Source organism: Camellia sinensis, chromosome 3 (assembly GCF_055761805.1).
Source record: "Camellia sinensis isolate YWXY chromosome 3, ASM5576180v1, whole genome shotgun sequence".
Classification (NCBI taxonomy): Eukaryota; Viridiplantae; Streptophyta; class Magnoliopsida; order Ericales; family Theaceae; genus Camellia; species Camellia sinensis.
In genome coordinates, this window is record NC_138963.1 from 210,387,851 (window position 1) to 210,402,901 (window position 15,051).

The 15,051-nt window shown below is 33.5% G+C and overlaps 1 protein-coding gene across 1 annotated transcript; it reads left to right on the plus strand.

The window, feature by feature from the left end:
* Positions 1-225: 225 nt before the first annotated feature.
* LOC114299900 (cytochrome P450 CYP82D47-like) lies at positions 226-6,425 on the plus strand. The gene is made up of 3 exons (XM_082922121.1): positions 226-1,016; positions 1,344-1,677; positions 5,529-6,425. Exons 1-3 carry the CDS (start codon positions 403-405, stop codon positions 6,147-6,149), a joined length of 1,569 nt encoding a protein of 522 aa, XP_082778247.1. The 5' UTR covers positions 226-402; the 3' UTR covers positions 6,150-6,425.
* The last annotated feature ends 8,626 nt before the right edge of the window (positions 6,426-15,051 follow it).

A 15,051-nucleotide genomic window follows, 5' to 3' on the forward strand; every position in this document is an offset into this window, starting at 1 on the left:
GAGAGAAGAAATAATATACATTGTATTGAATGTATTTATCTAATACAATAGAAAACTTGTATATATAGGCTGAGAAAAAGAATCTTATTAAAAACTAATTATGAGAAAGGGTATCTTACAGAAAACTTAACTATGATTATTTTCAAATATATTTAAGAAATTAATACCTAATATATCTAAGAATATATACCCTATATATATTAACATATATAATAATTTACATCATTGATAATTATAGATAATTTTTAAATGATTAAGTTTGAATTCCTAATATCACACACACACTCTCTCTCTCTCTCTCTCTCTCTCTCTCTCTCTATATATATATATATATATATATATATATATATAGTTAGTAGAAAAACCTTAAACCCAAAACAAATCCAATTGCCATAAGCGGCCATGGATGTTCTTAATATCTCAGTCACAAACACTTCCATAGCTTTAGCCTTTACTTCAGTCCTACTTCTCTACTATTTACTACACAGATCTAAAACTTCCAAGGCAATTTCACCCCCAGAAGCTGGTGGTGCATGGCCGATACTAGGCCACCTCCACCTCCTCGGAGGCTCTCAACTACCCCACAAAACCTTAGCTTCCATGTCCGACAAATACGGACCCATTTTCACCATCCGCCTCGGCCTCCACCGAGCTGTGGTGGTGAGCAATTGGGAGATAGCCAAAGAATGCTTCACCACCCACGACATAGCGGTCTCGTCTCGCCCCAAATTCATCGCCGCTGAACACCTCGGCTACAACTACGCCATGTTCGCGTTCTCCCCATACGGCTCATATTGGCGCGAGCTCCGCAAGATAATCTCGCTCGAGCTCGTCGGTCACCGCCGGCTCGAGCAGTTCAAGCACGTCCGAGTCTCCGAAACCGACACCGCCATTAAAGAGCTTCACAGGGTTTGGAGAGAAAAGACAGATAGCTCAGGGAAGATTATGGTGGAGATGAAGCAGTGGTTTGCGGACTTGACTCTCAACGTGGTGGTTAGAATGGTGGCCGGAAAGAGGTTTTTGTATTGATAACATAAAACGTAAACAGTAGTAAAATCGCACGCCAAAATAAAAAAATAATTCTTGTAGGGTAAGAAAATAGATGGAATAAGAAACGTAACATTAGATTTGGTTGAAGGGATTTTAAAAAAGATAGAGATAGAGAGCGTAAAATTAAATAAAATATAGATATATTTTATTTATATTTTATTTATCTCTTTTTTTTTTTTTTTTTTTTGTAATCCGTCAAACAAAAAGTAAAATCTTAATCTTAAATAATAATTCTAAGCAAACACTAAAGAATAAAATAAAATTTATAATTTTGAAATTTAAATTTACATCAGGTTTGGTGGCGGTAGTGGTGGTGATAATGAGGAGAAGGCGCGGCGGTGTCAGAAGGCGTTTAGGAATTTCTTCAAGTATTTGGGGCTGTTTTTGGTGTCTGATGCATTACCATTTCTGAGGTGGTTGGACTTGGGTGGACATGAAAAGGCCATGAAAGAGACTGCGAAGGAAATGGACTGTCTTGTGGGAGGATGGTTGGAGGAGCACCGTCGGAAGAGAGATTCCGGTGAGTCTAACGGCGAGCAGGACTTCATGGACGTGATGCTGTCAACTCTTGAAGACACTGACCTTGCTGGGTACGATGTTGACGTCATCAACAAGGCCACGTGCTTGGTAAGTTTTCTTCCTTTGGGCCAGACTCGTTGGACTGGACCTGTGTAGTGGAGATTCGTGGACTTGTGCCCATTTTTTTGTATATATTATTAATTACAAAATTAAATTAATCTCCGGTCAAAAAAAAAAAAAAAATGATCTGGTTAATATTATTATTTTATTTATTTTTATAAATAGTAACAAAGTATTCTTTTTCAAATAGATTATTTATTCATCTGAAAATAAATATTATAAAAGTGCATAATTACGATTACCAGGTTATTTATTTTAATATATAATTTACACACATATATTTATACAATAAATAATTTAAATTATTAAAATAGAATTGATATTGTAAAATTGTGTTATAGAGTATTTATAATTTTAAATTTTTTTTAATTTATGCAGTAAAGGTATAGGTTGACAAGACCCTAAATCTATATATGTATATATACATTTTTTAACTTTGAATTTAAAATAAAAGGAGAAGACTCTCTCCGGTTGAGAAACCCAATTAGATGGTATTATTGGACCACCGTAAATTCACCACAAAGCCCAAATCGATGATTTAAGCCAATCAATATGTAGAACTTGTTAAGTACTTCATCTTTGCAAAATATTACGTTGATTGTATATCGATAGACACCAGATTAAATCACATTAGTATTAACAATTTATTTAAAAAATCATACTTACTGTCAACACAAATGTAATTTGATCAAGTGGTAATCGATATTCACTAAACATGATTTTTTGCTGGAATGAAGTATTTGACGAGTGTTACACATGTAGTGATTCGGATCATCGTTGCGGACTCCATGATGGATCCACAAAGACCCACCAATATCCTCCAATCCTATTTGAATTGGAGTGAAACCTAACCTAAAATAAAAACATGCCAATATGATTGTTTCATAATCATCCATCATGAATTGAAGGGTATTCATATCCTTTTTAATGCAATTATATGTTACTAATTTTTTGGTCTTTTTTTTTTTTTTTCAGTGTTATAAATCTTCAGTTCTTAAACTTTTTTGTTTTTTTTACATGGAAAAATAAAATAGAAGATTCTTTTCTTATGTAATTTATTCCAAATAATAATATTTTATATTATATTATAAAAAAAAGTTTTTCTTGTTGAACTAAAGAAATTTCAGGTAAGAGGAGACCCTCGTAACAAAGTTTCAATGTTCTTCTCTAGTTATAAATAAATAAAAATCAAGGTGAATTCGGTGCTTATTCTTGCTTTATTTTCCACAATAAATAATCAGCCACAATAGAAGACCAGCAAAAGGTTTTTAGTGAAAAATCTAGTTAGCCGATAAGGATCAAATTATTTTGTCAAATTTTCTGTTCAGACATAATTTTCTTTTATGACATTGGTTAACAAGTGTCCTATGCGTATTGCTTAATGTTAGAAAGTACGCACAAATTTTTTAAAAAAATATTAAAACGTTAAAAAGTGTCTCAAATTCAGTAAAAGTACACTAAAATTAATGAAAAGTGTATTGTATTATACAAAAATTTTATTTTTTACTTGTACTCTAAAAACACTTGTCACTACAACATTTTCTTAGTTTAGTGACATTTGAAAGTGCCACAAAACTATTCTTCTAATGACATTTTTTGGTCTTGTGGCATTTTGAACAAGTGCCACTTCTATCGGTGCCACGGTAGATACGAGTACCACGATAGATACTTGCAAGTGCCACTGCACCATCATGGCTAAAAACTTTCAATGACATTTTAATGTCATGGTAGATATTATTTGTGGCACTATCAAGCGCCATTAAAAAAAGAGTTAGTGACACTTGTAAGTGTCATTACACCATCAAGACTAAAACCTTTCAGTGACACTTTAATGTCATGGTAGGCACTATTCGTGACGTTATTAAGTGCCATTCATGATGATAATTCGTTGTAGAATCCGCTCTTGCGGAGACTCGAACCGCCAACCTTCCGCACCATAAACCTTATACACCACACTCTTCCCACTACACCTCTATACCACCACATGATTATATATGCAACATATATTATTTATATAATACATACATCCATATTAATATAAAACTATATGTATAAACATAATTATTTTATTGAACATAATTTATGTAAAATAAACTATTTATTGCCAAAATAAAAAAAAGACCACTTCTGGTGACTAATTATTTTTTAGTTGCTAAAAACTTAACTTTTGTCAACCAAAATCGGATTTGGTCGCCGAAGATGCACTTTCAACTACCAAAATTTTGTTCACCAAAAAATTTTATTCCCGCCTTAGGATTTTAGTTCTCCCGCACTAAAAATGACCACTTTTGGCGACTAAACTTATTTTTTAGTCGCCAATTGTAAACTTTTGGCTACTAAAATTTTTTTTGGCACCAAAAAGCTTTACTTTTGGCTACTAAAAGTTTTTTAGTCGGTAAAACCCATATAATCAGCGACCAAACTTATTTTTAGTCGCCAATTGTAGACTTTTGGCTACTAAATTTTTTTAGTCGCCAAAAAGCTTTACTTTGGGCTACTAAAAATTTTTTAGTCACTAAAACCCATATAATCAGCGACCAAACTTAGTTTTAGTCGCCAATTGTAGACTTTTGGCTACTAAAATTGTTTAGTCGCCAAAAAGCTTTACTTTTGGCAACTAATGCTGTTTTGGTCGCTGAAAGCTATACTTTCAGCGACCAAATGTTTTTTGGTCAGAAAATTTAGTCGCCGAATATGCTTTTTCCTGTAGTATATATTAAGTTTAATTCATTTATTTTTAATCATTTACTGCATTTTAAAAATTTAGAAAATATATTGGCATTTTTTGTTTTTTCAAAAATGTCATTATAAGCTTGGAAAGTTTTTGGCTTAGTGGCATTTCTCAAAATGCTATAAAATATTTGTTTATGACACTTTTCACCTAAATGCCATAAAAAGTAATTTGCACCTACCTAGTGTCCTGACATTTTTAAAAAAATGCCATTGCAACTAAAGTTTAGTGGCATTTGTTGGTAAATGTCACGAACATAATTTTTTGTGTCATTATTTTATAAAATGTCATAAAATTGATGTGACATTTCTTTATTGAAATGCCACTAGAGCCTTATATGTTTTGTGGTTCTATGGTATTTTTCTAAAACATTTAATGCCAATTTTTATTTTTGTGGCATTTTCTAAAAACATGCTACTAGTGTAGTGTCACTAAAACGTAAATTTGTTGTAGTGACATTTTTGTTGTAGTGAAGTGACACTTTTTTTAATTGAAATGCCACTAGAGCCTTAGATGTTTGTGGCTCTATGACATTTTTCTAAAAAATGTCACCAAATATTCTTTTTGTAACATTTTTTAAGAACATGCCACTAGTATGGTGTCACTAAAATATGTTTTTGTTGTAGTGTTGTGACACTTGTTCATTAAAATGTCACTAGAGCCTTTTATGTTTGTCGTTTTGTGACATTTTTAAAAAACGTGCCACTAAATATCATTTTTGTGGCATTTTCTAAAAATATGCCACTAGTGTAGTGCCACTAAAGTATGTTTTTGTTGTAGTTTTGTGACACTTGTTCATTGAAATGTCACTAGAGCCTTTTATGTTTGTCGTTTTGTGGCATTTTTCAAAAACGTGCCACTAAATATCATTTTTTGTGGCATTTTCTAAAAATATGCCACTAGTGTAGTGCCACTAAAGTATGTTTTTGTTGTAGTGTGTTAGCAAGATCGATATTTTATTAACACACTAATTAATCTTTTGGTCATTCCAAGTTGAACTTGTCAAACACAACCAAGTTTCAAATGATCATCACACTCAACATTACTCAAATTGCCTATGGGCACTGCCTTTTAATTTGCTAATTGTTATTGGGTTAACGATTTGTAGGTTTTGATCAGTGGAGGTGCCGATACAACTGCAGTAATGTTGACATGGGTACTCTCATTACTAATGAACAATCGCCACGTATTAAAGAAAGCTCAAGAAGAATTGGACATCCACATCGGAAAGGAAAGACAAGTGGACGAAACAGATATCAGAAAATTAGTATACCTCCAAGCCATAGTTAAAGAGACATTAAGATTATACCCAGCAGGCCCACTATCAGGCCCAAGAGAATTCACAGAGGATTGCATTATTGGTGGATACCAAGTCTCCAAAGGCACACGCCTAACTCTAAACTTATGGAAGCTCCAAAGGGACCCAACCATATGGCCAGAGCCATTGGAGTTTCAACCGGAGAGGTTCGTTACAAGCCACAAAGATGTTGATGTCAAGGGTCAGCATTTTGAGTTGATCCCCTTTGGAGCTGGAAGAAGGGTGTGCCCTGGAACATCATTCGGTGTCCAAATGTTGCACTTGGTGCTGGCTAGGTTACTCCATGGCTTCGAGCTTTCGACTCCATCCAATGCACTAATTGATATGACTGAGAGTGCTGGACTAACAAATCTCAAAGTCACTCCACTTGAAGTACTTGTCACCCCTCGTTTATCTCCTAATCTTTATTAATAGCTTGTCAACTATTAAAAACAATAATGTTATTATGCGCACACAATATCGTTCAAAAAAAAAAAAAAAATACACAAAAAAATCAATGTGTAGTTTAAATTCATTTTTGATGTAAGTGGCACTCAAAATGAATCTAAATTTCATATTGATTTTTATGTGCATATTACTTTGTGTATGTGTGTGTGCGTGTTTTTTTTAAGGCATGTAAAAATATTATTATTTTTTTTTCAGTGCTTGTAAAATTAGCGAAATTAAAATACTGTGTGAAATTAACAACCTCTGGTCCTTGCTAGTTTAGAGCAGTGCCAATTGCATGTGATTAGAATAGGGCAGTTATCAGGATAGAATTAGAAGAAAAACTATGCGGGATGCATGACTCATCTGTTTCTGTGAAAAATTATATTTATCATTAATGTTTTTAAAATATATATCTTATTATATAAATAAAATAATTTTCAAGTATAAAAGACATGTATCACATTCTTTTACCATCTTACCTTTTTTTTTTTTTTTTTCTACCTAAAGTTTTTTTTTTTTTTTTAAATCTTATTATAGATGACTTCTATAGTATTTGAATATTTTTTTATGTGTATATATATAATTTATATATCATATTATATATACATGTGCATCTGTATATTTAATAAAAAAATTATTTATCTTTAACTCCTTTGATGATATAATTTTGATTCCGCCCTAGTGGTAATATCTTTTTTTATTCGACATAATTGGACTTTGTAAACACTGAAGGGAAGGTAAAAGATTTACCAATTCGTTTGCTTGTTTGTGTGTTTTTTATTTTATTTTTATGACCAAAAAACTAACTAAGGGTTTATGAGCAAGGCAAGTAAATTTGTTAACTTATCCAATGTTTTGTGCATTTCTTATTCTTATTCTTATTGTTTTTTATTATAAAATTTTTATTTTTATATTTGAAAAAATCTCCAACACAAATACACAAATATTTATTATTTTATATCCTATCAATTATAACTACATCTTACATTTCATGCAAGTGTGAACACTACAGGAAATTGTATTTTTGCCGACTAAAAATTTAGTCAGTAAAAATTCATTTTTAGTCGGCAAAAGCTATTTGTGACTAATTTTTTTGGTTGCCACTTTGGTTGCTATCTTGGTCGCCAATTGAGAGTCGACAAAAGTAATTAGCGACCAAAACTTTTGTTAGTCGGGAAAAAATTGGATTTGCCGACTAAATTTTTGGTCGCTAAATATATCAATACTGCGACTAATCATTTAGTCGCTAAAACATTTTAGTCTCAAAAAGTGACATATTCCTGACCAAACATGTTAGTCGCCAATTGTCACATTCTACGACCAAAAATTTGGTCGCCAATTATCACATTCTACGACTAAAAAGTTTGGTTGCCAATTGTGACATTCCATGATAAAAACATTTTGGTAGCCAATTGTGACATTCCACAACCAAAAATTTTTGTCACCAATTGTGACATTCTATGACCTCTTAGTTTGGTCACCAATTGTTACATGTCACGACCAAAAAATTTGGTCGCTAAAAGGAATGTTTGCACCAACATGCAGCAAAATAAATCTGTAATTCATAATAATTTATCCAATCCATTCAATACAATCTGTAATTTACAATAATCAATCAAACCAACAATTCACATGAATCATGAACATTCAACAAAATATATAAATCATCAAATTCTGAAACTGTTTAATTAAAGTCAATGACTATTATAAATTTTCATCCACAAGTAATTCCAAACTACATATTCCTTCAATTATAAATCCGCTTGTAATTTATATAATCATCTAATTCACATCCATCTAACATTAAAATTTAAAACATATTCCTCAAGTGAAGAGTAGAACTCCCATCGCAGAGCATCAATAGCTTTCATTGATTGAGCAGAAAGAAAATTCTTCCAGCAGTATTCATATCCAACTACGTCTCTTTCAGCTTCTTTCCAGCCCTCATAAGCCCAGACAAGAGCAAGGTGATCACTGTAATCACATGAAAATTGTGCTTTTGCTGCTTTTGTTAGCTGCAAAGAGAAAGACATACAAATCAATTAGTGAAATAGATAAGATAAGATACTCAATTTTCCAGCAAAAGCTATCTATTAGTGAAACCACAATGCCTTGTTACACGTCATGTGCCTAAAATATTAATTCAATAACCACTAACCTCTGTTTGGAATTCTTTTGCTCCTTGCTTGAATCACTTGCAAGCACTTTAACAACTGTCTCACTAGTTAACATCTGAGCTTTATAAACTAGATCAAATGCCCCTAGACCAATCAATGTGGTAAAATTACAGGTTGCTTTTGCAAATCCCTGATTTAGTACCAACAGAAACAAGTTAAGAATTGACAAGGAAAAGAAGAATCTAACAAATAAACAGGACCACCAAAAAAAAAAAAAAAAACTAAAGAATATATATACATATATATGTAGATGTATAAATTGCTTTGTGCAAGTAGATAGTTGTTTTTATTGATCATTTTGGACCAAAATAAACATTTTGAGTGAAGATAAGCATGCCTTTTGTTGATGATTTAACAATGAATGAAGGTTAAGAAGTAGAAAGAAACCAAGAAAACTTATCAACCATCAAACTAAAGCATCCACTGCCCATCTAAACAAAAAAAAAAAAAAAAACAAAAAAATTAAAGCCTTTGTATTGCATACTTGCAATAAAGAATGTTGGTGTTAGCCATCTCACACACCAATTTAAAAACAAGAAAAGATAAATACATTATACGGTATCCATAACATTTCATAACAATGTTTTAAGCATTATTGACATTCAAATCTGAGGCTGCCTGTCCAATTTCCCCCCTAGATGCTTACGGACCAATTTTGTCATACAAATCAACTAGTAGCAGAGACGATGGATAAAGGTGTCAACCCAAGCAAATTATCTAACCGTCCTCCAGTATGAGGAGACTTATCTAGATATTGGGGCTGTTTGGAGATTGTTTCCATAAACATGCACTCATGTTTTTATGAGAGTAAACCATCAAGCAACAAAAATGGATGGTTACTAAATGATTTGTTAGTGTGAAAATGGCTCATAAGTATTTGAAGAAAAATTACATATAATTTTTAAAATAAGAATGAACATCTGACTAGGCCAATGACCAACCCCAAGAACTTTAGTTTTTGGGTTTGATTCTAGCTAAACTAGTTGACAACTCTATATATCTCCATGTACCATTTAGAATTCCACCCACCCAAAATCACCAAGAACAACACTTCAACATTTGCTAGCACACAAAATAACTTTTTTTTTTCTTCATTGACTAAGGGATGAATTTGCATCATTGTCAACACCTCACATCCCAACTATGTTGGCACCCAAGTCTAAGACCAACCATGTGCATTCCCAAAGCAACAATAGATTAGAGAGGTTCCAATACAAAGATATAGCAACCAAACAAGCTTTACCTAAGACCAACAACAACTCACCAAAACAGAGTACTATTCAGCCACCATTTGCAATACAAAATTGAACTTTTGAATATTGAAGATGAGATCATTGACAGAGAAAGCTAGAAAAGTTGGGGAAGACTTAACCCACATGGTAATTCTCACTTGAACTAATTCACATAAAATAACTTATTTGAGTATCTATTCTATTATATGAAATTTACAACCCAGTGAAACTTATTTAAAAAAAAAATTCTCAGTCTCTAATTGCTCTATAACTGTCTCAGTTTTTTATTTTAAATTTCAAATTTTTATAACTTCTTTAATTTTTCTCTTCATTAACATTTTTTTTTTCTTTTGTCATTCAATAAAAAATCAAGTGATGAATTTTCATGACATACTCATCAAGTGCTATAATTTACATAATCAATTGAATTGTATCATATTGTCTCCTCTCAACATATCCCTATAGAATATACAACTCATTAATAGTAAGAATACCATTAATTCAGTAAAAAACAGCCCACCAATAATACATAGAACTATTTTAGATTATACACTTAAAGTTTCTAATTACTCAAATTTTAAGAAACTTAGATAAATACCTTATCAATTCGGAAATGGTTGCAGTGCGTGCAATTTGACCAGCCAATTGAAAAGGAAAAAATGAAAATGAATTCAATATAAACACATATGCATATTACTTCTCTAAGTCACATACTAGAATTATAAAAGCAAAAGAGAAGAGTTCCTAACAGTACACAACAAAACAAATAGACTAATACTTCAAGAAGAAGTGCTAATTCAATAGCAATTTTCAAACCATCTAGCAACAAGAAAATTCAGAATTAAAAAATTTCCCAAAATAACAAGAGTCACCGTCTCTTAAACATAAATCCTCTGTGAAAAAAATTTCCCAAATCAACTTCAAACTAGCAAAAATTGCTAGAATACACCTAAAATCACTCAAATGGAGAGAAAGAGTGTCACGACCCAAACCCGCCCTTATAGGTTTAGCATTGTAACTGGCCAGTAACCCTTGGATTACTGAAGGCCTCTGGACAGATTATTAAAATTAAGGGGGCTAGCAGAAGCAAATACATAAATATAGTTGTCCAATGAGCTGAGCTGACTTATATGAACAGAATATTTAAAACTTTATATACATAATCAAAAATTATTCATACATTATACCCACACACATTACAATATTTTAAGTACAACCAACAACATCAAAACAAGTCTTATATAAACAGAGACCACAGAACTTAAACACAGGGCGCTTCGGGAACCTCTACGTGAGGCACAATGGTTGGCTGACAACGGACCACAGATCCAAACAAAAGCCTTCAGGCTCGAACTCCAGAATACTCACCTATATATATATATATATATATATATATAAACAGTGAGCTAAAGCCCAGTGAATAACATTAAGGTAAAGGGGTTAGTGAACAAAATCCGAATATATCATAAGCAGAAAACAGACCAGAGCATAATTATTCTCATATCAAAACATAATAATGGTACATCCCATAGAACACATCACAGAACGTCTTCTAACTAGAGTAATCGGTTCCGGATACCGATTAAACACATATCACCACAATGAAGTGGTTAACGAGATCTCGTAATTACTTGTATGTCATGGACCCACATTTTCATGTCGTCCCCCATGACTTGGGACTAACTATGGATGCCATAATAGATTTCAAACATGGAATATTCGTTCACGAAAACAGATATCATTTCAGAAATCATAGCTTATCACATTTCATTTGGAACATAATTTCATATAAACGTATCTTTACAATAACGTTACTCACAGGTTCCAGTAAGCGGTCAATCAATCCTCGAGTCTTGACCTACAATCACAAAATACATAACACAAGTATGTCTTATCATTACACATTCATGTGGCCAACACGGCTTAGCTTTCTTATTACATAGGTTTCTTATTCTATCTTATCACATTGCCTAAAACACATACACTTGTAGTCTCAGAACTTAGTACATTCTTTTCTTAGTGTGTTTCTAATCCATAACCTCATTACTAAGGCTTAGTTAAGGCTTAGGAATGCTTAGGATGCAATGAGGATGCCAAAACATGAGTTGGAACACTTAGGCAAATTTTTTGAAAATAAGGTCCCCGCTCGAGCGTAGACTTCCTCGCTCGAGCGTGACTTCCTTCGCTCGAGCGACCTGTAAACTTGGGAAAAAGTATTGATTGGTCACAATCCACGCTCGAGCTACAAATCCCACGCTCGAGTGGATCAACAACATGCGAACGGTTCGCTCGAGTGTCAAAGTGGTTGCTCGAGCGGAGAGCTCATGTTTAAAAAAAAAAAACTAAGAGCTCGCATTCTCCGCTCGAGCGCAGGTTTCCTCGCTCGAGCGGACTATAAAATCCTGGGTTTTTCCAAAAACAGAGTTTAAGCTTCGGAATGGTATTTCAATGGCAAATTCGTACGTGGCTTGATCAAACACTTGTAAAGCTTCCTAAAACACAAATACATGATCATTTTCAAATGTTTAGCTCAAAACTCATGAATTTAGCAAATTTGAATTCAAAAGCTCATGCATGAAAGATTTTCAAATTGTTTTCTTACTTTGTTCAAAACATGCAAATAGTGACCAACAACCCCATGAATTCTGAAACGATGGACATGATTAAAGTTCACATACATGCAAGGACTTTTAAAACTCAAACCCAAAATGATCAAATCAAAGATGATTCTACCATGGATACTCATGAAAGCTATTTATGTGCTCAAAGACCCATTTTCTTGCACTCTCAAGAAGGTAGCTCAAGACTCATGAAATCGTGATGCATGCAGGATTAGCTACAAAATTTCAGACATAGAACCCGTACCTAGAGCTTGTTCCCAAAACATGAGAGGTGAATCTTCCTATTCCTCTTCTAATCTTTAAACTTTTGAGCTTTCTCACTCTAAGGCCAAATCCTCTCTCTCTCTAGCTGAATTCTCTCAGTAAGGAAATACAGAAAAGAATGCTACAAACACTCTCAGTCTCAGCCAAACAACCACAACACACACTCTCACACTTTGAATACACTACACGTGCATACACATGCATCAACCCAACACATCCTCAAGAGTTGCAATTCCCTACATTCAATATCACCAAATGCCCAACTCAAACTTCTCAATACCCCTACACAAATCCTCTGTACACACTCACTTAAGGGTTTCAATCCTCTACACTTCGCTTCACAAAATGCCTCCACACACTACCCACTTAATCACATAATATGAGTAGATTAGGGATTAATCATGCATCATCTTAGTTAGACACAAGTAACCTTAATCAGTCAAGGTTAGCCCACAATTCAATTAATCAAAATTAGTTCAAGTATTCTAGTCAGTCAGTCCATGAACTCAAGTTTGGTTTCTAAAAGTATTTAGGCTAACAACTTCAGATTCTAAGTAGAACCCATAACAGATAATTCTATGAATAACAGATAGAAAGCCAAATCATGAAGAATTACATAATAAACTCATAATCTATTCTATTCACTTAATTAGCATCGTTGATTACTGATTAGTAGCTAATTACGGGTCGGGGTTATTATAGTCTCCCCACCTTAAAAAGTTTGGTCCTCCAAACTTGTGTTAATGTATGCTAACAGAAATGATGCTTGTCATAAATGTAACTTTAACTCTTTATAAAATAGAAGCATAACATAAACATGTTCCTGACCCAATCTTAACGTTATCTCAGTACCAGGAATAGAATCATAAATCATATACAGAGATTAGGGTCCGTATCAACACAGGGTCTTATACATACTCAGATTTTAGTCAAGAACAAATTCAAATACGTGTTCATATTCATATTCTTGTCCGGATCATACACAAATGTCACATGTCTTGCTTAAACATACATGGTGTATTTATTAGCACAATAGAGTAGATACAGAACAGATGCAGACATAGCAGATACAGAACAGATACAGACACGTGATGGTTATAAATAACCAGTTCCATAAAGGGACCTCCGAATTCGGGTAACAGAACAGAATAGAAGCTGAGCCCTCGTGACAGGGCCTCCGATACGGGTAACAGAGTGCAGACAGAAATAAGTTCCATAAAGGAACCTCCGATACCGGGTAACAGCCAACAGATATCACATAAAACTAAGAGTCACACGAATACATATCAGAGATTAGACAATTATTCATTGCACAACACATAATATTTTAGAAAACAAATCCCCTTTAGACACACAGAAAACAAATACAGTTGAACACACTTTACTATGTTATTATTCACATTACTAATATCAAGTACTTATTGGGGTCATAGATTCACACAATTTCCATTTTCATTAGTAATTTCCCCCGTTAAGTTACAGAGATTTGATTTATTCATTTTCGAGTCATTCATCTGGTCTTTATTCAATTTGGTTTCCAATTCGGTAATCCATTACAGTTAGTCCAGGTCATCCAAAGGATAATAGAAATACAAGGTAATTTCGTACATTAACCCCATAGCAGTGAACGAAATTCCGAAGTAATCATTCATATACTATTCATTAGCCTCAGTTTCCACAAATTCAATCGTACTATGTGTCAACACAGAAGCAGTCATACTGATTACATATACCCCCAGGTAGTTAGAGTTTATAATCAGCCAGTCTGTTGCCACAAATCCCGTCAGTTTTGAAGTACAGTAACACCAAAACAATCATGCTCTAGTCAACCAAGTTCATGGTAGTAACGGTAATACCGGAGTAATTAACCACGTGTCATGTATACGGTATTCCCACATTTCCCAAGCACAAGTTACCAAATTTCATAATCTCATTCACGTGTTTTTCCCAATCGGTTATAGGCATATAGTAAGAAGCTATTCGTAATCACATAGTCTACTGTTGACAGTTCACATTATTCCTAAGGGTTCAAGATTGATTCTAATTCCCATTTGGTTAGTTCCCTTAACAACACGGCCCTGTTATTCAAGCATAAGCAATTCACAATTCCCCATAATGTATTCGATCAGATAATAGCTCTCAATAAGGGTCTCCTCAGATCAAATCAATGAAAGTTTAACCAGGTCATAGCAAACGCACGTTCTACCCAGTTATATCAAGTCAAAGTTCAAGCGTGAGTCAACAAATAGAAGTTCTCTCAGGTAAACAAAGGTCTCATCAAACCATAGTTCTATCACATTAGATCAGGTAGAGGTTCTAGTCTTATTATTTCCAAATGAGGTACATTAATTGTCACGCCCCTAAACCCGTCCCTAAGAGTTTGGCCATGACCTAAACGGAAACAGATAAATACACTATTGTACGTAATATACGGGGCCTTAACGGATGTACTAGAACTCAAAACAATAAGAACCTACATTGAGCTACTTCTAATATGCCAGGATCACATGCATCATGAACACTATGACAATTAGTTACAAGCCAAAATGATACCTCTAGTGTCAGTTATATACACATACATACACAGGCC

What these genes read in the sequence shown, in the direction of transcription:
- LOC114299900 (XM_082922121.1), top strand. Translation starts at nt 403, where the DNA reads ATGGATGTTCTTAATATCTCAGTCACAAACACTTCCATAGCTTTAGCC. An exon ending in AGAATGGTGGCCGGAAAGAG is followed by an intron (nt 1,017 to 1,343) that starts GTTTTTGTATTG and finishes AATTTACATCAG; the next exon opens with GTTTGGTGGCGGTAGTGGTG. An exon ending in TCAACAAGGCCACGTGCTTG is followed by an intron (nt 1,678 to 5,528) that starts GTAAGTTTTCTT and finishes AACGATTTGTAG; the next exon opens with GTTTTGATCAGTGGAGGTGC.